General features: G+C 41.0%; 1 protein-coding gene across 1 annotated transcript in view; it reads left to right on the forward strand.

Moving 5' to 3' along the window:
- Positions 1-777: 777 nt before the first annotated feature.
- Positions 778-25,294, forward strand: part of LOC140917286 (phospholipid scramblase family member 5) — a gene marked incomplete at its 5' end in the record, with an annotated part of 31,897 nt that continues 7,380 nt past the window's right edge. Inside the window, 6 exons of the mRNA XM_078854419.1 lie at positions 778-847; positions 7,620-7,840; positions 9,249-9,410; positions 12,642-12,803; positions 13,993-14,075; positions 17,872-17,924. Of these exons, the coding sequence (XP_078710545.1) occupies positions 778-847; positions 7,620-7,840; positions 9,249-9,410; positions 12,642-12,803; positions 13,993-14,031 (654 nt within the window). The remainder of the gene's footprint in view (positions 848-7,619; positions 7,841-9,248; positions 9,411-12,641; positions 12,804-13,992; positions 14,076-17,871; positions 17,925-25,294) is intronic.

A 25,294-nucleotide genomic window follows, 5' to 3' on the forward strand; every position in this document is an offset into this window, starting at 1 on the left:
TGTGGGGTTGTTTCCATTAGGAGGAGAAATTTAATGCTAGAGTTAGGTATCTCTTTGATGCAATCCTGTTTGTTTACAGAAAAAATGACTATGAAGTTCAGATTCCCTGCACACAGGAATCAAAGATCAGGAGACAGTTTCTCTGCTCACAGTTCCAAACCCCTTTCCAACCAGCACTCTACCCAAAAGTGCTCTCTCATATCTTTCTCACAATGTCACATGACAAGCACTTCTCAGACTGTCTCTGATGCTGTCTTCTTTGGCTTTGGTGTTTCTGCTCCTCTCTCTGACACACAGCTGTCTCAAACAGTAGCCATCTCCCTGCCTTTGCATTCAGCCCTCAGTGAAACTCTTCTGCCCACACAGCTCAGATTTCTGACCAGTTGTGTGTGTGTGTTACATTTATCCAGAATGAGGGGCAGCTATTGCCCCACCAGTGAGGTATCTCTCCGCTCCCAGCATAATACAATGTACATGTGCATGTTCTTGCTCTCTTTGTGTCTCTGTGTACGGTGTCCACGTTCTACCACAAAGTTGATAGAAAGCCCATTCCTGCAAAATTCTGACACACTCATTGATAGATACAGCTACATAAAAATGATAGAAAAAGTAAGCAGTTAAGTTACCTAGGCAACAATATCATATCCTAATTGTATAAGCTAAATCTTAATTAAGTCTTTTTTTCCTTGCTGCAGATACTCAAGGACAAATAAACAAAATCTTTCAGGATTATCTCCCGGGTTCTCCAGACCTTCCTAGTCAAAGTAAACCTGTTGAACCTACAAAAGCCTGGAAACATGCACCACCTCCTCACATCTTGCCTCCTGGTCTGGAATACCTGAGCCAGGTCCTGTTGTCTCTAAACTTTAATAGCATTTTGTTTCCTCAATAGCTTATGTTTGTGTTGAAATGAAACAAAACTTTGAAATTAATTTAGACTTGCATGAAGGACAGGATGATTACTTCTGCCTTCGCTTTCATTCCTCCATGACTCAATAAAGTGGGTCTCTTTCCCGTCCCCTTGTCATGCCTTACCTCTCTTTTCTTTTCCCCAATCTCCCTCCAGCTCATTAGGAGCTCGGGCCCACTCCCATGGAAATATGGAGCCCACATTTTGAGGAGCATGAAGGTCTTTTAGCCAGATGACTTCTGCCCATAGTTGTACTTCTCCCAGGGCTATAGGTATCCCTGCATCATAGCATCTTAGATGGCCACCTATACAGACTGTATCCAAAGCCATCCTTGCCTCTAGCAAATTGTGGTTTGTAAAATGATTGGTATAATAGACTTCAATGAATTGTTTTTTATCTTTTAAGCTTCATAACCAAGAGGCAACTTCAAACTAAATAGTCTATATGACAAAAAAATTCTCAGCTGTGTTCCCATGAACACTTGAAACTATTCAGAATGAAAACATTTTAAAGTCTGATCACCTTGCCACATATGCTGTTGAGTCCTGTCTGCACTTCACTTAAGGCCTGCTTTTGCCACCATTATTCAAACTGTGTAGTACTTTACTTCACAGTTACTCCCACTGATCAGCATGTGGGAGCGGGAAAGAATCAGGCCCTCTGTTTTGACACTGAAACTTGTCTGATAATTTAGAATGTGTAGCTCTGATTCTCATGCACTAGACAGATGTTGAGTTTGGCTCCCAACATTCTAACAGGGCTGAGGAATGTTTCAATCCATAAAGGCTTTAACTGAAATAAATACATGAGAATATTTCTATCCACATTAGGATTTGATAGGAAAAATGATGTATTTTACATTTGCAGCCTAAATTACCGTGTAGTGTCTATTTGTTACTGAAAACACTGTCAGTATTAGATAGCTAATGAAACTGGGCACTTAAAGGGAATAGTAATTGTTTCTCACCCCATTCAGAAACTGTTCTTTACTTCAGAGCCGTAATGGTGAGTCCATGGTACACATGCCTGAAATGACATACACTGCCAATTCCATGAGCATTAGTTCAGGGATGGTGGAGCAAGCAGTTTCAGTCGAGGACTGAAAGTGATGGTAATAATAAATACTTAGCATATTACGTGTTTAAATTTCTGTACAAACATTAACTAATTATTCCTCCACTTACCCAGTGAGGTAAGACAGTAAATTATATGATCCCCATTTTAAAGAAATTTTCAATCTGACACATGGCCAAACGGCAAATCACTGTTAGAACCATTATTAGAGCTCTGAGCTTCCTGGACTTCATGCCCAGGCTTAGTCCAATAATCAGGCTGCTTCTCTGAGTGATGTAACCCATCATGGCCTCCTCAGATAATGGGTATATTACCTCTCTGATTATCCTTAAGTTTCTCCCCAGTCTAGAGAAATAAAAGAGAAGACCTTCTCTACCTCTCTGGAACAATTGTGCACCTGCCACTGAACAACTGTAGGTTTTCTATTAGCCACTTTCACTGTACATTTGGAAGCATTTGATCAGATCTGATGTTCTAAGGCAGAACCCTTAGATCCAAGTGCGCTGAAGGTGTGCAGGAGTTTTAAGGAGTCATCATTTAGGTTTGATTTCACCAGTATAGTCCAGCTATAAATCAATTTTGCTTTTGAGAGCATCTCAAAGCTTGTTTCTTTAAATCTTCAAATCTGTTCCAGTAGCAGAAAATTAAATGAAGTAGTTGCTTCTATTAAAGGATAGCAAAGAAATACCTATGAACTTTTGTTCTGTTAAATTAAGGATCCCTGCTCCCCGGAACACTTGCTTGCCATTGAAGAGAATCAAACTGAACCCAGTGACTGAAATGAGAGGTTCTAGAATGACCCCCAGATCCTCTACAGTCTTCACTGCATTCCTTACCTGTGGTGTTGTGTTCATGGAAAGAGGCTGGCAGACTTTTACCCAATGCAACCTTTCCCATTCAGGGGAACTGCTGAGGAGCTGCTGCCTCCAAAATCCTTGTAGTCTTCTATTCAGACATACCTCTGTTCTAGTGGTTGGTTTCTTCTAGCCCTTTACTTTCCTACAATGTAGTTGGGTAATCACCTTTTGGGAGTAGCTCAATTCCCTGCGTTGATACCATGGGATCTATTTACAGTTCCACTTAAACCACCTGATTTGCAGATTAGAATTACTGGAGTTTACACACCACAGTGTTCTGCAATGATTTGAAATCCCTGCTTCCCCCACTTCTTGCAAGATTAACAACACAAACATGATAAGTGGTGGAGCAAGTGGAATTCAGAATGTGACCTAATTGGATGTGGGAAAGCTATCTTCCCAGAAGAAGAGGCCCTCACGTCTGCAGAGAGAGTAGGCCCTATATCTTTTCCTGATGTACAAGATTTGTAGCAAGCTGACATTTTCTCCTGGGACGTAGGCAAAATATAGAGTTCACTGGGGGTATTGAATAGAGATAGCTATTCAGCATATTGAGTGGGGGGTGGTTTGTGGGAGAAGGTTGAAGGCTACAGGGGCAGGTTTGGCATGCCAGTTTCTCAGGTTATTTGGATAAACTTCAGAGAGGTGTCCAAACTTTGCATTGCTTATTCTGACCATGCTGAGTCTTTCAGATGTCTCCTCTCATCAGTGTATTTATCACCTGCTTCTATTATTTTGTACAGTGAGGACATGTGACTTCACAAAGCAATGTAGACTATGAACTATGCTGGATCACTTCAGGTTACAGTCTGTCCAATGGCATATTTGTGGTGAGGGCAACCCAGCCTTCATTAAGGGAGTCCCAAATCCTAAGCCATGTGCCTGAGAAAACCCCACTTGCGTCTGACTAGGCCCCAGTCCTTTGGTTCACTCCCAGTCCTTCTGAGGATCAGGAACTAACTCCAGAAACAAGTGCTGCATTCAGCAACGAAATCATACTTTTCTATGAGCAGAGACAAATCCTCCCTCAGTTCCAGGAACAATTCAGTGAAGACCCTTTGAGGAGTCACACATATTAGCTATTGTACATTGTATGCAATCCTGATGCTGAGCTATACAAGCTAATACTCTATAAGGCAATTGAATCCAAACAGCACCCAGTTCCAGCATCTCAGACCCAAACAGGGCATCTTCTGCCCCATATGCTGGTCACTGGTGCTTGGCCTGGTGCGAGCTCAGAATGCTGAGCCCTGATTTCTTCTGCATTGCTTGTCATCCATCCCCATGGTGGTCATACTAATCAGAACTCCTCTGCCATGGCCCAGGCTTACTCCCTCGGCTGATCCCCTAGCTCTAGGTTTGGCCTGCAATTGGGCCTGCTCCTTCCAGCTTCAGCAGCAGTAGCAGCAAATGGCAATGTGTGCTCAGGCCTCTGTATGTGTTCCTTTTCTAGCCACAGCCCTGTGCCAGCCAATCTCCTGGCCTTGTTCTGAAGTGACATTCCTCCCCTCCAATCTGCTTTGTATGTCTAAAGTAGAGGTTTAGTCTGCAAGCAGACCCTCTGAAATCAATGGGAGTAGCTGAGGAGTAATCTATTGCTCTGCATGCATAAGGGAAATCAGAAATTGTTTCTAAGATGTAGGGAGAAAATATTTTCCTTTTTCTTTGCCAGCTTTTCACCTTAGTGGATAGGTATCATGCTTTCTATATCCATATATTTAAAAGATTCAGGAAAAGTGGATCTCTTAGTTTTCTACAGTTACACATTGCATGCAGGTCATTATTGTCTCTCATATCATAGCCTTATACATTGTTCACAATCCCAAAAAGTGAATGCGGGGACCATTCCTGGACCTGTATTTGAAGTCAAAGAGAGCTTTGCCTATGGAGATATACAAGGCAGTACCCAAAAGAGAAGAAAATGTAGGAAAAGTGTCTTGCAAACATTTATACCTTCAAAAGTTGGGCCAGCGCCTTTATAGCCTAGATATGTTTAGGTTATACACCCAAAACTGCCGTCTTTAAAAAAAAAAGAGAATTAACCTGCTAAAAGGACTAAGGTCAAGCGGGTTGCATAGACCCTTATAAATCTTAGGGGCTAAGATACTTTGAGATGCAATGTGAGAAATCTCTTTGCTCCTTGAGTGCACTGATAAATGATGGATCAGGACAGTCTTCTTACAGAATCCAATAAAACAAAAAAGCACATAACATGTTGCTATCCTTACTGCACTCTCCAAACTTAGACATATTTTTATTTGATAATAAATTAATTTATACAGTTAAAATAGCTCCAGGCTTTACCAGCTTGACAGTTTTGTCCTGTGAAAGACCAAATTGGGATATAAAACCAATATTCAAACATTGGGACATTTCTGCATAAAGTATTTGTCCCTTTTATTGGTAGCAAAGCTCTACACTAAACTCCCTTCAGATGCAAGAGGTTCTTGTTATGCCTCCTGAACTTTAAGCTGCAAGTAGCATAAGTGCTTAGGAAAATGTTTGTAAGTACAAAGGACTTATTCAGAAATCACTTATATGCATGTGTACTTCAGAGATAAGTGTCAGGCCATGGAGGCTGTCTCACCAGCTTCTGTTTGCAAACTGGAGGAGCTGCAAGAGTGACTTGAACCAAATGGCTGCAAGTTGTTCTGAATATGTATTACACAAGGTTTGCCAAATATAGAAGTGATAGATAGTGGAGGGCTGTGGCACAATGATCCCATATGGTCATCACATATTTCCTTTCTTCAGCCATGAGTAATGAGAATATCTTGTACCAAATATTTGATGGCCATCAGAAATTTAAGGAAAAGAAATGACCAAAGGCTAAATTGTTCATATGTTGACCTATGGTCAAAATGACATTGAAGTGATAGCTAGTCAGTTTTACAGCATTAGCACCCCCTTCTTAAAACAGAAAGAATACCTGAGAGACAATAATAAACCATTACAGCAGCTCTGGGGAAGAGATTCAGCAATACATGGGAAATACTCACTGTTTGTCACTGGTTTATAATCTATCAATCATATGATAATTTCTCCTTGGTCAACAAGTTGGCTTTATAGAGAAGTCTATTTTTTTATTTTTATTTTGTGTGTGTGCTCATTTTGGCATCCTAGAATGCCATGTGATGGCCACCATTTCTGAATCTCCAGATTTTTTACAGCATAACCTTAAACCCAGTGTGCACTGGCCATGCCTCCTCCCTGTCCCCAACAAGTCCTTGTCTGTTCCTTCTGGGGACTCACTCATATCAGGTGAATCTTCAACAGGGGAGAAAGGGCCAGATACCTTTGCATAATCAGAACAGCACAAAGGAGACAGAGTGGGAGAGAGAATCAGATTCTGCGTCTTTTGTACATTTCCCTCAATTACACCTGGCCTCATCATGATCCCAGTGGAACTCATTTGGTCATTGCTTTCAAATGGATGTATACAATACATAACCATCACATCTTATATCATGTCCCTCCAGCTGGCCTGGAGTAGAACCAGCTCCTTCTTGAGCAGGTCAGGACCCTTCTGAATGAACAAGAAGATGACTACAGTGACGCAGGATGCTCCCCAGTGTATCCAGCCCCTGCTGGCCTGGGAGCAAAGAAATGTAGGTCTGCTGGAACATATGGTATCCTTGACAGGTATATGAGAATAATTACTGTGGCAACTCCAAATCTCTTTAAAATTATTAGAGTGCCCCCATGTACTTTCATTTATTTTCATTTTTTTAACAGCTGGACCAGATAATCATTCACCAGCAGGTAGAGCTTCTTGAAGGTACCATCTGTATGAGTTTCATCTTTACAATGCCAGCATGTAGATATCTTTGTAAATGTAACATAAATTATGCCCTAACCTTCGCCCATTGAAGTCCATGAAAACACTTCCATTGACCTTAATGGGCATTTGATCAGGTCCTCCATGCACTGATAGGTTTAATGCTGAAAGTTCATTTTGTTTACGGCAGTTCTATCACAATAAAAGGAGAGGAAAAAGTCAATAATGAGTCTCATAACATTTCTTCACCAATGAGTTCAGTGGGATTGCTCACATGCCTAAAGCTACTTATGTTTATAAGTGTTTCCGGAGTTGGGAAGATGTTGTTTTCTTTAGCAATTATTCACATGCTCCTAAATAATGTAATGCTCTCTGATCAGATGAGTTAAAGAAACAAAAGGTATCTGTAAGTGATACAATAATGCATAATAGTTTGCATGTATATAGTGCTTTAATATTGCAAAGCACTCTAGAAACATTACCTGCTGCAAATGAAATGTCATGTTTCTTGATATTTTTTTTCACTGCAGATTGGCACAGGGCCTGATCAGGCTTCATTGATATGAATAGGAGTTTTGCCACTGAGCAAAACTGAACAGGATCATGTCATTACTTTTCACCTATTTAAGTTAGTGATGAGTCCAAACCACAACTCTGGATATCAAGTCGGGATCCAGATCTGAACTTCATAAATCTATAGTGGGTCAAACCAAAGTCTGATCTGAGCACTCTCTAATTTGGTTTAAAATATAGATCTGAATTTTTCCAGATTCCATGGTGTTCGGATTCAATCCAATGTCTGATTATTGTTGCATAATTGCATAGTTTCATTACTTTAAAGGAATTTTAAATGGTCCCTGTTCCAAAGAGCTTATAATATATATTAGCGAGAGAGGTTGGACTGTGAACTTGGATCCAAACTTGGATCAGGTGTTTTTGGACCACCTTTAATTCTAATTTATTATACTAAATAACTTGCTAACTGTTTTACTTTATTAGTCATACTTGGTACGGAGACCCGCAGCAAATATGAGATAAAAAACCGTTTGGGACAAAGAGTTTACTTTGCAATGGAAGAAAATGGTTGCTTTGATCGTAAGTTCTGTTCACCTATACGGTCTTTCACCATAAGGATAACTGATAACACCGGTCAAGAGGTGATCACAGTGAATAGACCCTTGAGATGTAACAGCTGCTGGTTCCCTTGCTACATGCAAGAGGTCAGTGAATAATAACAACAGCACCTTTCATTTATGTATCTCAAATTATTTACCAATTTTCAATAAGGCTCACAAGACCAGATGGGTAAAATGCACAGAAAGGACTATGTGTTTTGTCCATCTTCATGGGGTGAGATATAGAGACCAGAAGGGTGGGCTCTGGCTGCTAGACCATATTTCCTCTTTCTAAAAAAAAAATCCGTAAAAATAATAATTGTCAAGACACATAACTGGAAAGGAACATACTTCCTTCATGATGAATGAAACCATTAATTACAGGTAGGCAAGGAAGGTCTGACTTTGGCCTTCATTCAGATTACGGGTATGATGCAGACTAGCTGCATGTCTAGTTCCATAGGGTTTTTGCCATGTTAACACAGAGGGTTTGAGTGATATGACTGGAGTCTGAAAGTCCAGACCCACAAATGATTAGAGAACTTGCATTCAGCACTGCTCAGATAAGTCCCAATGCTGCAATGAAGCCCATGTAGAGGTCAGTCCTCAGTGCAAGATTGGGGCGATAATTTATACAACTGGAGCACGTGAGTCCTGCTTTATTTGACATGTATGTGTTTTTGCAGTATGTTTCAGTTTCCACTCTTCAGTTTGATGCAAGACATTGTATCATAATTTCAAGCTGAATAGTAAAAGTACTGTCGTTTCTTACAGATTACATAACACTCATTTTGGTATTTATGAGAAATTAAACATCATGGGTGAAATCAGTGGCAATAAGTGACTTCAAATAGGGTCAAGATTTCACCCCTGTTTGGTGGCAGTGTGCTTGCTATTTGCTATGTTTAGTACAAAAATGTCCACATTAGTCCTGATAAGTCCTATGAGCTACATGTGCCTAATATCGCCCCTATACAGTTTCATAGTATCCACAGTCTTGTGTTAAGAGCGTGCTCTGCTGTTAGAAATACTCTCTCTGAATGAGAACACAGATACTTTCTTTCTGTATTGCACCACTCATTACTATAAAGCACTCTCACTCTGAGTTGCATTGACTATGAAAGGTGAATATTCTAGTCCAGCATGTTGATTTCATCATTTTATTCAAGTGCTTTATATACTCGCCCATGTACATTCCAAGTGGTGCAGTACGATTTGTATTAGAGATGTAGATCAATGTACAGAAGTATCAACATCTCTATATAAATAGACCTTTGTATATTAACTAATTACTGTAAATACATTAGCTTCTGTATACATATGGTTTTTCATGTTATACAAAACTTTATTCTTTAGTAGCAGTTATTAAATTAATATTATTCAATGTATTTAAAACTATCCTATGAAGTCTTGTCATACTATGTTTATGGTTTAAAATTTTGCATTTAAAAATAGGGCAATTAATCTTGTAAATTTACATGTGTTATTATTGTATGCCACTTTTGTCTGATAGTTAGAAGTTCAGTCCCCTCCCGGTACAATAGTCGGCTACGTTGTCCAGAACTGGGACCCTCTGCTGCCTAAATTCACTATACTGAATGAGAGCAAAGAAGATGTATTGAAAATAATTGGCCCCTATGCAACGTGCAGCTGTTTTGGAGATGTAGACTTTGAGGTATGTTTCATACACTAGAGAATACCCATTGTTTAAAGGTAATATAATATTTTGACTGACACATTCAATGAAGGTTTTAAACTTAAAAAAAACAATGAACTACCGTAATTTAGGAACCAGATGTCAATGGTGCAGAGAGTGACAAATCAAAGTTCATGGTTCTAACCTCAGACCTTAGGCTGGAAGTTGAGTCTACCACATGCATTTCCTGGATAGGAGTGACAATAGATGCAGGAAAAAACATTGTCCTGGGGTGAAATCCTGGAACCCCCTGAAATCAATGAGAGTGTTGCCATCTACTTCAATAGGGCCAGGATCACATCCAAGTCTCCTTCAGTAAAGTTCTGATCCAAAGTCTACTAAATTCAGTGGGACTCTTTCCACTGACTTCAATACCCTTAGACCAATTCTAAGAGTAGTGTTGCCATTGAACAGCCACTTAACTGCTGCTTCTACAGGACAGTTAAGTCTGAGAAGCAGTAGATTTGGGGGGGCGGGGGGAGGAGGGAGAGCAAAACATGCACAAAATTTGCTATGACAATCACAGCCTTGCTAAAACAGAGAGAAAGTGAGAAATCCAAAGCACTAAGGGATCATAGCAATCGTCTACACTGGCTTCCTCCTAAACAGACACACCAAAAGACTTCAGTGAGATTCTGCCCACAAATGTAGATTTAATTTAGCAAATAACTGGAATGACCAAGGAATCAGGGACACATTTGTCTGAGCTAGAAGTTAGGGGTGCATTGGATGCTACTACTATTTAGAGCTAGTCAAAGAAGGGGAGAACTTCCACAATTTCTTTTCCCTGGTTTCCAATGAGCTCCAGTGCTGCTGCTGATCCCAAATTTCTAGAAGAGTATCTTTCTGGTGTGTCCTTTCACATGGATATAGATAAGCATGATGCCACAGAGCATATAAGTGATGACAAACATGAGGGTACTGATTGGTGGCAATCCAAAGTCAGTGGCTAGGGGAAGCTAAGAGATAGAAGGGAATCCATCTAATTTCTCAGTATTCTGTGACTCAGTATTCTGTGTCGGAGCAAGTAACTCCCTTGGTCAGAGGCAGCTGCATCAGCATCATATGCATCTAAGCTATTGTTGCGGAATCTACTGTAGCTGCTGTCGCTGTCTCTTTTCTTTCCATTGTTTCATCATCGCTGATGACACAATACTTCTCAGCAGCAGCATGGCTGAAGCAAGAGTCCTCTGACTCTTTGTGTACAGAGAATAGGCCAGATTCAATGATCTTGTGAGAATCTGCTTGAGGATAGGGGTATGAAAAGGAGGTGTCTAACTGCTGCCACTGTATCTGATGCCGTGGCAGCAGCTGCTCTGTGTGTGTGCAATTGCACATATATTTTTCAGTTGAATTTTGTCTGCTTTTCTGAGTTTGCGGGTGCTGCAGGTCTTTGTTGTGGTATGATGCTGCAGATGCGTGTCCAGCATGCCTGCCGTAAACTGAGTTTCAGCACATGCCCCGCAAAGCTATTGTTTAATGCCTGTAAGGGACTGCGGAAGACTTTGTTACGGCCTAGGTAGGGAAATTCCGCTTTCTCGAGGCCGCCCGGTCACTGTAGGACACGGAGAACCAACTTCAACCGGTTTTAGGCCAGTTTTGTCTGCCTTGCATGGCCTGTTGCCGGTAGCGGAAAGCCCCTTTAGGGAAGTACCTAATTATATATTCATGAGCTGTTTCTGTGTACTGCTAATTATGGCTCGCTGATTGCCCCTTCTTCGGACTCCGTCCCAGGCAAAGCTCCGGTGTGCTGGGTTCCCCGCCTCTGTGACAGCAACGCTTGGAGTCCCCATTGCAGGTGTGTCACTAACCTTCAATAAAGCCAATAACTCGCTGCTTAGCTGCGTGTGGGTCTCGTTTTCTCAGAGTACCTCTGCCGGCCTGCGGTGCTTCGAACACCTTGGCCCAGAACAATGCCAAACTGACAAAAATGCTGAGATTCTCATTTGCTGACCATGGGAAAAAACTGGGGAAATAATTTTCCTCCAAACAAAATGAAAGACGAGTCTAAGCCACAAAATTTGAATTCACATCCAACATTTGTGGATGTTCAGATGTGCTGTTTTGCTTTGGCCCCAGCTCTAATCACATGAGGACCTTTGCCAGTTGTCAATTCACTGGAACAATGGAACCAGTCCCATTGAAGTTAATGGGGATTTTGCCCCTGATTACCAGTGGGAATGAACCAGCCTGATTGTGAATGGCCATTGGGACAGCTTTTGGGAGGGTCACTTAGATGTAGAGAAGGGTATCCATTCTGCAAAGGCAACATTAGGGTGACATACTGTGCATGTGCAGTTTCCACAATTAGAAACTGCACAATAGTTCATTGTACAAATGGAGGGAGGTGAGATGACGGGAATGGTTGACCAGCTCCTCTCTCTGTCCTCGGGGATCGTAATCTCAGACAGTGGGGTGCATGTGCTACATGGTGATGATGTTGGCCACATAGCCTGCTTTTCACATGTCAGAAGCTGATCTTTTTCTGGAATTCCATTTAAAACACCTCAGACAGAACATGAATCCTCTCTCTGTGACAACTTGAAATTTCATAGGCAGGAAGGGTCAAGGAAAGGTGGCTTTATTCTTTGTTTGTTTGTTTATACTGTGATCGCACCATGAGGTCTTCAAAGGCTGGGGGCCATTGTGCTAGGCACTGTGCCAACATAGAAGATGACAGTTCCTGCTCCAAAGAGCTTAAAGTCTGAAAGATAAGACATAACTGCATGAGACAAGCAAGTCAAGGTGAAGATGGGAGAGATGAGGTAACAATAAAAACACTAGGATGGTGTGTTCCATATTCTCCTGCTTTGAATAACCCTTTCCCGGTTAGAGGGAGAGGAGGCTTCCCAAAATTTCCCAGAAAAGTGAAATGTAGAGGCTGTAAAACTGTTCAAAATAGCAAACATTTTTGTCTTTTGATTATAATAATACATTCTAGTAAGCATGGACATAAATGGTTCTGGCGAATTTCATTTCACCTTCTGGGCCAAATCCTCAGCTTGTGTAAACTGGAAAAACACCAATGGAATAAATTAACTATTCTGATTTACACCAACTGAGATCTGGCCCACTAAGAATAGAATACTTTCTTGTCTGTTACAGGGTACTGATCATAACAAATCCATTAAATTATTGTTTGGGGGGAGGGATTGGAGGGGGCTATATGTTAGTGTGGCTATTTTTTAATCCCTCTTTTCTCTTGTGTAGGTAAAAACTGTTAATGAAATGTCAACAATTGGCAAGATTTCCAAATATTGGTCTGGGTTTGTAAACAATGTCTTTACCAATGCTGCTAACTTTGGGATCCAGGTTCCTGTAGATCTTGACGTGAAAATCAAGGCTATAATGATCGGAGCTTGTTTCCTCATAGTAAGTACACAAAACCAGAGGGAAAAATAAAGTGGAGCCAAAGCACCCACTATCTGTGGTAAGACCTCAGTCCTACGACAGGATCCACATGACTGTACCCTTGGGTATGTTCAGATCCTGTTGCAGCATTGGGACCCAACCTAAAATTGTCAATACCTAAAAGATTATTAGCTGGGAAACCTGTAACTTTAATGGGTTTTTCTTTTATCATTTAGTGATATGGAATTCTTTAAAATTTGCTTCATTTTATCATAAAGTTACACCACATCCAACATCCTGTCAGTTTAAATGATATTTTCATGTGTTGTCCTGTGTCACAAAAGATGCGATCAAATATTTTAATCCTCGCAGAACCTAACAGAACCCTGGATAATCTGAGGCAATGAGAAAAACTGTTGAATTTGGACGTGTTACCATGTCTGTGAACCAAGAGAGAAGAGCAATTACACTGATTCTTTATTGGTGTTTCAAGATCCTGGGCCTGATTTGCCCCTTGCAGGATATAAATAACTCCCATTGATTTCACAGGAGAGTTTTATGTGTATCCTGAGGAGCAGAATAGGGCTCTGAAAAGGTGAATCCTTTGCTTTATCCACAGCTCCTCATTTTATTCAGCATTATCTATATTTCTGCCCAATGGGTCAAAATGTTTTCCCTAGCCCATATTCTTCTTCCTTTACAGATTCTATTGTAAAACATTGAATCTTAAAACATTCAAGAACAGGGGCAAAGAGGGGTGTGCATAGATTTGAGGTGCACAACTATCATGACAAATCAATATCTTTGCCTGTTCTTGCTTGATTTATTTCTCCCTATGCATTATATCTAATACGCTACACATCGGTACAGCAATGATGGCCACATAATGATTTCAAAAAACTGTTTAGATTCTCTGATCAGAGGAGACAGGAAGACAGGCAGAGCTATTTTAACTGTACTTCTGAAAAGAACCCCACAACAGTGATTCTGATATTTTATTCTAGTTTTTGGCTGCAACAAGCTTAGAAATACAATTCTCATGACACTTAAGATTTTCAGATTTCCTCCTACATAACTCTCACTGCTCAGTGGCAGAGAGTCGTTGCCTAATATACTTATTTTATTTAATAAGAGCCTTCAAATCTGGCTTTTGATATTAATTGTTGCCTTTTTGTATCTTCCTTAACATTCACAGTTCATTTATTTGTAGGATTTAATGTTCTTTGAGAACTCATTGGATGGATTATAACAAGCAAGATGACAGAAACAATAAAATATGCAGAATGTGTTTCAGTAAGTAAGAGAGAATATAAATTGATCTTCTTGCTTTCAAGGCTTCTACATTCGACACTTTCTGATTCTTTTTCATTTTCTTCTACAAATCCCTTGAGCTTTGGGCATTATATTTTACTGCACAAATCTTTTTTTTTTTTTTGAGGAAAAAATTAATGATAGTATTTATTAAAATATTTCTTCTGTAAATAATAATTTCCCCATTTGAATTGTATGTATTGCTAAACATACAGGTTTCGACAGAGCAATGTTGCTTTGGAAACTGCTTCTCTCTTTTTTCTCTTTTGATGTTTTTTCATGTAAAGCATGAAAGATTAGAACTAAGCCTTGCAGCATCACTGATGAAAAGTCTATATTTAGAGAACCCTTTGAAGTTTTGCAAGTGCTGGTGCTAGTTATTAACCAAACAAGGTGGGACTTCCCATTATTTCTGAAGTAGCTTTCAGATCTACTATTAACTAAGAGTAACAAACTGAATATAACAGTAACAATGTACTGGCATTGTCCAATGGGGAAGTTTAAAATGGGTATATATTTGTGTGGGGACAGTGGAGGTGATGAAACTACCTGCTTGGGTTTAAGAGATATTTAACACAGCTAAGGTTTATAAATCACGTGATTTTATGGCAAAGATTTTTCAAAAATAGGAGTCCAAGTTAAGTTTCTGAGTCCATAATTAGTCACATAAATAAGTGACCTATTTTCAAAAGTTTGGAGCATCCAGAATTTTCACTGAAGTCAGGCAAGCGTTTTTGAGTTTCTTGGCCACATTACAGAGAGAAAAAGAGAAAGAGAGAGAGAGGAAAAAAACTAACACTTTCAAGTATGTAATGCCTTAAAGTGCTCAAGAAGTTTACTCCCACCTTGTTGTTGTGGAAAAGATCCTTTGCTTTAATCCACATCATACCCTAATACAGTTAACTTTTTAATTCAAGCCTGCACTTTTCTGAAGCCAACATAAACCAAACACCAACCCAACTGAACCAAAGCGTCAGCCTTTTATACCTCCCCTTTGGGAACAGGCAGACTCAGATATTTTCTGTGATATTACTGTGCAGTAGAAGCTTTCTAGCTGCACTTCAGACACAGATGTAAATTGCAATATAGAAATATTCCTTAAGGCTGGAGGTAGTCACATCCTGCTAAGAGTGTTCACTACTACTTTTTCAGATTTTTAATGGCTGTTCATTTGTACCATATTCATATACATTACTACTTACTGTTCATGAACATTCACATTCTCAGGCTTTTGCTTATACAATTGTTCGGGGAATGTCCAGCCTTGCTGAAATACCCATATTTATATATGGGTATATTTATTTATATGTGATCAAGAGTAGTTGTGCAAAAAAAAAAACCATTCACTGAACATTATTTGCTGTTTGTCAATTGTTATACATAATTCTCTTGCTTAAAAATTTCAGTGATGCATTCAGGTGACAGAAACAATGCCATGTAATATAGGTGACAAATCACACACAAAGAATAACAGAGTGCTCAGTCTGAGTGAACCGTTTACAAAACATCCATTGGCTGAGATTTGTTTGCATGAAATGGGCAGTGAATGCTGGCAAATAGCTAACACATCTTTTAGATTATCTAGTAAGGTGACTAGTTTCACTACCAACCATTATACAAATAGTAAAACTATGTGCTTTATATGTTCGGTAGGTGGCAGCAACATTTCATCATTCAATATTTATTTTCCACAGAGCATGATCTTCACCAGAGACCGCTTCAACCTGCAATTGATTTCTAGCCTTTTGAAGAGAACAGTTTTACTTTGTTTGCTGTTTGATATTAAACCTTTGACACAAGATGTTGGGACTGTTTTACTGTTTGCAAGTTGCCACTGAACTCTCAGTAACTGGGGACGTTCTAACGGAAACTTGTAGCTGCTTGCCTTCACATCCATTAGGGAAAATTCAGCATACCATAGGGTGAGCTTTTCTGATCAAGCCTGGAAATACCTAGCCTGGCCCCTGACTATCAGTGCTGATTCCGTAAATGGAGGGTATCCAGTTCAGATCGAGTCTGAGGGTCTGACTGGCAGGAAAGAGAAAAAGTACCTGCTCTATGTGCCGGCTCCCACATCTCCCACTCCTGCAGAAATCTATTCATAGTTGCACAGTTTGGGAGCTCAGTCCTGAACTTTGCTTAGCACTCTGGCCCTGAAGCTTAGCTCTTAAACATCTGATTAATTTTAAGCATGTCAGAATTGAGGTTATTCATATGCTTAAAGTTCGGGATGCACATAAGTGCATCAAGGCCAGAGAACTCAGCAACTTGCAGAATTGAGCCCTGAGCAACCAAGTGATTGAGAAGAGGAGCTACGCCAGCAGGAACTCATCAACTGATCCTGCAAAACCTTAATCAAGTGGACAGTCCTGGCTCACTGAGCAGTCCTATTGCCTTCATGAACACTGCTTATGTGAGATTCCTCACTTGATTGAAGGTTTAAAGATCAGGCTCAATCTGAGGGCGGGGGGAGTACCACAGAAAAATGGGTAATGAGAAATAATCTTAGCATACCACAAGGTGGCATATTGTGAGAATATTACTGTTTTTTTAAACAGTTCAAATAGTAGGTTCATAGCTAGGGCCCTACCAAATTCACAGCCATGAAAAACACGACATGGACCATGAAATCTGATCTCCCCGGAAAACCAGGTCTCCCCCATAAAATCTGGCTAGCGTAGAGGGGGTGGGGTGGGTGCTCCTACCATACGCCGGGGTCCAGCTGCTAGTCCCAGCCAGGCTGGAAAGCGATGGGACTTCCTCTTCCTCTGCAGGGGCCACTCCTGGGGCCGGTTCAGACCCACCTCTGGGAACCGTCCCCAGCAGCAGGAAGTTCAGCGGCTGCTGGCTGGGAGCCCTGCTCTGAAAGTAGCGCTGCTGCCAGAAACCGCATAGAAGTGAGGGTGGCCTGGCATGGTATTGCCACCCTCACTTGTGTAGCAGTGCACAAGTGAGGGTGACAATACCATGCCAGGCCACCCTCACTTCAGCACTGCTGCTGTCGGTGGCGCTGCCTTTATAGCTGGGTGCCTGGCCAGCAGCCGCTGCTCTGCGGCTTCCCCAGCTCTGACAGCAGCAGTGCCATCAGCTGCAGCTCAGAAGTAAGGGGGAAATACCATGACCCCCCTACCACAGCCTTGCAGATCTTCCCCATCACCCCCTTTTGGGTCAGGACCCGTGGTTCCAACACCCTGACATTTCAGATTTAAATATCTGAAACCATGAAATGTATTATTTAAAAAATCCTATGACTGTGAAATTGAGCAAAATGGACCGTGGATTTGGTAGGGCCCTAATCATAGCTCTATTGGTTAAAAGGTTGCAAACACTCTCCCTCACACACACACACACTTTATGTATAACACAGTGCATCCATCAATGTATCTGAACTTTTTGTCTCTCATCTATGGTATGTATTAGTTCCCAGAATTTAAACAACGGGAAATGCACTGAATGCTTATGTTTTCAAGACAGAATTATGGAAGGCTCTTCCTGATAGTAGTATCTGGCTTCCATATCTTTATTTGTTTAAAAAGGAAATTACTCTAAAGTTATTTTAGTTCCTGTTTAGTTTTACACAAGGTACACTGGCTATGTACCTTGTAGTTGCATTAAATTATTCTCACATTCCTAAATGGACTCTGCAGGTGACTACTGCTCCTTGCTTGTACCAACAAATGATCCTTGGAAATTGTGTTTCACTGTACTTTCAAATTAGCAAATATAGTGGAAATTCCGTCTGCAGTATTGATTCCTGAATTTCTTTCTTCCATCATAGGATTTGCTCATGAGCCGCTGGCACAGCTATATGTAAAGAAAGAAAAAAACGAGGTGAATGATTACAATGATTATTATTTTGTTACTGCCATTTGATGCTTATCTGAGACATGAAGAATTACATTGACTTTGCAAACAGATATAAGAAAAACATTGCGTCAAATTTTGCACCAAGCAGCCTTGATAATTGTCCTTCTAAATGTCAACTGTACACAAGAATGAGGAAGTCAGCATGGGAAAAAATATCTGAATCCCTAGCATACATGACATAAAGCCTTCACCCATTTATAGACAGAACTCAAACTGAAACTTTTGAAACATTTGGATAAGTTTCTTTCCCCCTGGGTTTAATCTAGAACACTGGTTTTCAACCTGTAGTCCATGGACCATTAGGGAGTCCACAGACTATGGCCAAGATTTCCAAAGGGGTCCATGCCTCCATTAAAATATTTTTAGGGGTCTGCAAATGAAAAAATGATTGAAAACCACTGATTCAGAACCAGATGTGCCAAGGTGCTACATGAAAGGCTGGCTGTTCTACATTGCCAGTGGTTCTGTGCATAAACATTGAGGTTACTGGATACTTCTCCAAAGTTAATCAGTTCTTTGAAACTTTTGCCTGTTTCTACACTAGATTATTTTTTTCTGAAAGATTTCTACTAGTGCAGCAGCTGCTGATATTTTATCTATGGTGTCATCTAAGCCTGCTCATATCAGGTCTCAGAACTTGGTTAATACACTAGAGGCCAGTCAGGTCTTGTCTATGCTGGCATTCCTGTCATTGCTATCAAGTATCAGAGGGGTAGCAGTGTTAGTCTGTATCCACAAAAACGAGGAGTCTGGTGGCACCTTAAAGACTAACTTACCATGGAAAACGATCCCCGACTCTCACAGGCCTTGGGAGATAGGCCAATCCTAGCTTACAGACAGCCCCCTAACCTGAAGCAAATACCAGCAACTACACACCACACCACAAAAACACTAACCCAGGAACAAATCCCTGCAACAACCCCGTTGCCTTCTCTGTCCCCCTATCTACTCTAGTAACACAATCATAGGACCCACCCACACCAGGCACACCATCAGGGGCTCATTCACCTGCACATCTACCCATGTGATATATGTCATCATGTGCCAGCAATGCCCCTCTGCCATGTACATTGGCCAAATGGGACAGTCTCTACGTAAACGGATAAATGGACACAAATCAGACATCAGGAATGGTAACATACAAAAACCAGTAGGAGAACACTTCAGTCTCCCTGGACACTCAATAATAGATTTAAAAGTGGCCATTCTTCAACAAAAAAACTTCAAAAACAGACTTCAAAGAGAAACTGCTGAGCTACAATTAATTTGCAAACTTAACACCATCAATTTGGGCTTGAACAGGGCCCGGGAGTGGTTGGCTCACTACAAAACCGATTTTCCCTCTTTTGGTACTGACACAGCCTCATCAATTATTGGGAGTAGACCACATCCACCCTGACCTAATTGGCCTTCAACATTGGTTCTCCACTTGTAAGTTAACTCCCTTTTCTTCATGTGCCAATATATATTTATGCCTGTTTCTGTAATTTTCACTCTATGCATCTGAAGAACTAGGCTTTTTACCCACAAAAGTTTTAAGGTGCACCGGACTCCTTGTTGTTTTTGTCATTGCTATGCCTAGCGGAGCTCCACAAGTGTTAGGAATTATAGGGAGTTTTTCAGAAATAAGGCTAGTATAGACAAGGCCTTTGAGATTAGTGGTTGTGATCTAGAAATGATCTCAAATTTCATGATAAAAATAAACAAAAAGTGTAGATGTGATGTGACTTTAGATTATATAATTTTAAGGAAACAGCACTTTGTGAAAGCATAAGCATAATTTCTTTCATAGTAAAGTCCTGAAGCCCAATTCTCTCCCCCTGGATATGACTAACTCCTGTTTAAGTCAAACTGAAGCCTTATATTTTCATTGCAATGTGGACTATTTCACTTGTGATCAAGAAGAGTTACCCTGTGATCACTGGAAGAGGTGGTTATTGAGGAGAGGAGAGGGGTTTTGTGTTTCTTTGGGCCCCCCCAAAAAAGGGGAGGAGTGGAGAGTAATGATGGGGAGTGACTGCAGAGCCAAGGGGTAATTGTGCTGATAAGAAAAGAGACAGAGCATGGAAATAGGTGTGCTTAAAAGTAGTTGTGAGGGACCAATTTGAAGTTGCCCTTAGTTCCCATGAATGCATTGTTATAGCTGCAGGGAGAGCATATTTCAAAACCCCATTTCAGGGGGGTCTATCCATACCATTCAAGATATTGCCTGGACTGCTCTCGGGAACGTAAAATCTGCTTAGCACTAAGAGAGCTGACTATAAATGTGGCAGAGAGGCAAAATGATTTCTAGTAACTAAAGTTTACAGGGCTCATGGACAAATATGTGCTCAGTGGAATGAAGAGTATTATGAACCTTACATACAGTATAAATTTATTTAGGGATGCCACAGTATTATGAAAACAGTGCCAGTAAATTTAAGCTATACTGCTCCATTAGATTTTGTCTGCTTTATGGGACATTATATTTTTTTAAAAGAAGTAGTTTTAATGGAAAATGAAGGTAAACTAAAAGCATCTGAACAGCACTGACACTATGTATTTAATTATTGCATGACATGTTTGATTATTTTCATGATGCACTTAGTATTGTAGATCATTCAAGAGTTAAAAAAAAAAATTGAACTCCCTTGCATGGAAAAAATGTGGAGGTCGGGGGGCGGGGGAGGTAGTCACAGCTTTCACCCACAAATTTAACTCATGTGCAAAATACACCACATGTGAGTCTTAGCTGTTAAATTTAAATAATTATTTCATCAAAACCTTTTTTGGTGTGAGTCTTTATCTAAATTAGTCAGAGCTTTTGGGATTCCCCTGTCTCAAATACTAGGTTTCTGAGTTCAATGGCAACCCAAAAGGTATTACTTGTGTTTTGTTGTGTACTTGAGCTCTGAATGGTTGGCTTTTAATGATTATTTTAAGCATCAGTGCAGAATACAGAGGCCATCTTATCGTCTCAGTTGTGTGAGTTAGTGCTACTCTGAAATAATATGTATCTAAGACCTAGATTTGTCTCAAAGACCGTAAAATGATCCTGCTGTACTGCACTGTGTTGTGCTGCCGTGCATTTCCTTGGCTATGGTTTTGTTCTTTTCAGGGTCTTCAATTGCATCCATCATCCATGACATCTGAGTGCCACCAGGTTCTGATCCTGCAAGCTGACCCTCACAGTCCAAGTGGTACAGCAGTATAATGCAGGATTGAACCCTTAGGGCCTGATTCAAAGCCCATTGAAGTCAATGGAAGTCTTTCCTTTAACTTTTAATGGGCTTTAAAACAGGCCATTTGTGTTCTTTGGATAGACATATATCTAAAATAATATCAGCAATATAGCTCTGGAATAGAATGCTCATGTCTTCGAAGTTTTGTGCCATGCTATTTGTACTCTACATACAAAATGAGTGGCACTCAGGAGGTTAAACAAACATAACTGTATTAGAAAAATCAAAACTAACCCACAAGGAAGCAGTAAGGATCAGATGTTGTAATCAGAAAAGGAGGACTTGTGGTACCTTAGAGACTAACACATTTATTTGAGCTTAAGCTTTCGTGAGCTACAGCTCACTTCATCAGATGTATGCAGTAGAAAATACAGTGGGGAGATTTTATATACACAGAGAACATGAAACAATGGGTGTTACCCTACACACTGTAACGAGAGCATGTATGGTAACAGGTAACGTGAGCTATTACCAGCAGGACGTGGGGGGGGGGACAAAACCTTTTGTAGTGATAATCAAGGTGGGCCATTTCCAGCAGTTGACAAGAACGTGTGAGGAACAGTGGGGGGGAGGGGGAAATAAACATGGGGAAATAGTTTTACTTTGTGTAATGACACATCCACTCCCAGTTTTTATTCAAGCTTAAGTTAATTGTGTCCAGTTTGCAAATTAATTCCAATTCAGCAGTCTCTCGTTGGAGTCTGTTTTTGAAGTTTTTTTTGTTGAAGAATTGCCACTTTTAGGTCTATAATTGAGTGACCAAAGAGATTGAAGTGTTCTCCGACTGGTTTTTGAATGTTATAATTCTTGATGTCTGATTTGTGTCCATTTATTCTTTTATGTAGAGACTGTCTGCTTTGGCCAATGTACATGGCAGAGGGGCATTGCTGGCACATGATGGCATATGTCACATTGGTAGATGTGCAGGTGAACGAGCCTCTGATAGTGTGGCTATCGGTATAGGGGGGTGTTTATGTGACCATCGCTTATTAGCACCGTAGTGTCCAGGAAGTGGATGTCTTGTGTGGACTGGTCCAGGCTGAGGTTGATGGTGGGATGGAAATTGTTGAAATCATGGTGGAATTCCTCAAGGGCTTCTTTTCCATGGGTCCAGATGATGAAGATATCATCAATGTAGTGCAAGTAGAGTAGGGGCATTAGGGGATGAGAGCTGAGGAAGCGTTGTTCTAAGTCAGCCATAACAATGTTGGCACACTGTGGGGCCATGCGGGTACCCATAGCAGTGCCGCTGATTTGAAGGTATACATTGTTCCCAAATGTGAAATAGTTATGGGTGAGGACAAAGTCACAAAGGTCAGTCACCAGGTTTGCCATGACATTATCGGGGATACTGTTCCTGACGTCTTGTAGTCCATCTTTGTAAGGAATGTTGGTGTAGAGGGCTTCTACATCCATAGTGGCCAGGATGATGTTTTCAGGAAGATTACCGATGAATTGTCATTTCCTCAGGAAGTCAGTGGTGTCTCAAAGATAGCTGGGAGTGCTGGTAATGTAGGGCCTGAGGAGGGAGTCTACATAGCCAGACAATCCTTCTGTCAGGGTGCCAATGCCTGAGATGATGGGGCGTCCAGGATTTCCAGGTTTATGGATCTTGCGTTGCAGATAGAATACCCCTGGTTGGGGCTCCAGGGGTGTGTCTGTGCGGATTTGTTCTTGTGCTTTTTCAGGGAGTTTCTTGAGCAGATGGTGTAGTTTCTTTTGGTAACCCTCAGTGGGATCAGAGGGTAATGGCTTGTAGAATGTGGTGTTGGAGAGGTGCTTAGCAGCCTCTTGTTCATATTCCGACCTAGTCATGATGACGACAGCACCTTCTTTGTAAGCCTTTTTGATTATGATGTCAGAGTTGTTTCTGAGGCTGTGGATGGCATTGTGTTCTGCACGGCTGAGGTTATGGGGCAAGTGGTGCTGCTTTTCCACAATTTCAGCCCGTGCACATCGGCGGAAGCACTCTATGTAGAAGTCCAGTCTGTTGTTTCGACCTTCAGGAGGAGTCCACCCAGAATCCTTCTTTTTGTAGTGTTGGTAGTCCACACAAGAGATCCACTTCCTGGACACTACGGTGCTAATAAGCGATGGTCACATAAACACCACCTGTCATAAATATAAAGGGAAGGGTAAACCCCTTTGAAATCCCTCCTAGCCAGGGGAAAGCTCCTCTCACCTGTAAAGGGTTAAGAAGCTAAAGGTAACCTCGCTGGCACCTGACCAAAATGACCAATGAGGAGACAAGATACTTTCAAAAGCTGGGAGAAGGGAGAGAAACAAAGGGTCTGTGTGTCTGTCTATATTCGGTCTTTGTCGGGGATAGACCAGGAATGGAGTCTTAGAACCTTTAGTAAGTAATCTAGCTAGGTACGTGTTAGATTATGATTTCTTTAAATGGCTGAGAAAAGAACTGTGCTGAATAGAATAACTATTTCTGTCTGTGTATCTTTTTTGTAACTTAAGGTTTTGCCTAGAGGGGTTCTCTATGTTTTTGAATCTAATTACCCTGTAAGGTATCTACCATCCTGATTTTACAGGGGGGATTTCTTTATTTCTATTTACTACTATTTTTATTAAAAGTCTTCTTGTAAGAAAACTGAATGCTTTTTCATTGTTCTCAGATCCAAGGGTTTGGGTCTGTGGTCACCTATGCAAATTGGTGAGGCTTTTTATCCAACATTTCCCAGGAAAGGGGGGGTGCAAGTGTTGGGAGGATTGTTCATTGTTCTTAAGATCCAAGGGTCTGGGTCTGTAGTCACCTAGGCAAATTGGTGAGGCTTTTTACCAAACCTTGTCCAGGAAGTGGGGTGCAAGGTTTTGGGAAGTATTTTGGGGGGAAAGACGCGTCTAAACAGCTCTTCTCCAGTAACCAGTATTAGTTTGGTGGTGGTAGCGGCCAATCCAAGGACAAAGGGTGGAATATTTTGTACCTTGGGGAAGTTTTGACCTAAGCTGGTAAAGATAAGCTTAGGAGGTTTTTCATGCAGGTCCCCACATCTGTACCCTAGAGTTCAGAGTGGGGGAGGAACCTTGACACCACCCTATACCTACTAACCGCTATGCTTACCTACATGCCTCCAGCTTTCATCCAGACCACATCACACGATCTATTGTCTACAGCCAAGCTCTACGATACAATCGCATTTGCTCCAACCCTTCAGACAGAGACAAACACCTACTAGATCTCTATCAAGCGTTCTTATAACTACAATACCCACCTGCTGAAGTGAAGAAACAGATTGACAGAGCCAGAAGAGTACCCAGAAGTTACCTACTACAGGACAGGCCCAATAAAGAAAATAACAGAACGCCACTACCCATCACCTTCAGCCCCCAACTAAAACCTCTCCAACACATCATCAAGGATCTACAACCTATCCTGAAGGATGACCCATCACTCTCACAGATCTTGGGAGACAGGTCAGTCCTTGCTTACAGACAGGCCCCCAACCTGAAGCAAATACTCACCAGCAACCACACACCACACAACAAAAACACTAACCCCGGAACCTGTCCTTGCAACAAAGCCCATTGCCAACTGTGTCCACATATCTATTCAGGGGCCACCATCATAGGTCCTAATCACATTAGCCACACTATCAGAGGCTCATTCACCTGCACATCTACCAATGGGCTATATGCCAGCATGTGCCAGCAATGTCCCTCTGCCATGAACATTGGCCAAACCGGACAGTCTCTACGTAAAAGAATAAATGGACACAAATCAGACATCAAGAATTATAACATTCAAAAACCAGTCAGAGAACACTTCAATCTCTTTGGTCACTCAATTACAGACCTAAAAGTGGCAATTCTTCAACAAAAAAACTTCAAAAACAGACTCCAATGAGAGACTGCTGAATTGGAATTAATTTGCAAACTGTACACAATTAACTTAGGCTTGAATAAAAACTGAGAGTGGATGTGTCATTACACAAAGTAAAACTATTTCCCCATGTTTATTTTCCACCCCCCTACTGTTCCTCACTCGTTCTTGTCAACTGCTGGAAATGGCCCACCTTGATTATCACTACAAAAGGTTCCCACCTCCCCCTACTGCTAATAGCTCACCTTACCTGATCACTCTCGTTACAGTGTGTATGGTAA

This window comes from Lepidochelys kempii, chromosome 9, assembly GCF_965140285.1.
Source record: "Lepidochelys kempii isolate rLepKem1 chromosome 9, rLepKem1.hap1, whole genome shotgun sequence".
NCBI lineage: Eukaryota > Metazoa > Chordata > Testudines > Cheloniidae > Lepidochelys > Lepidochelys kempii.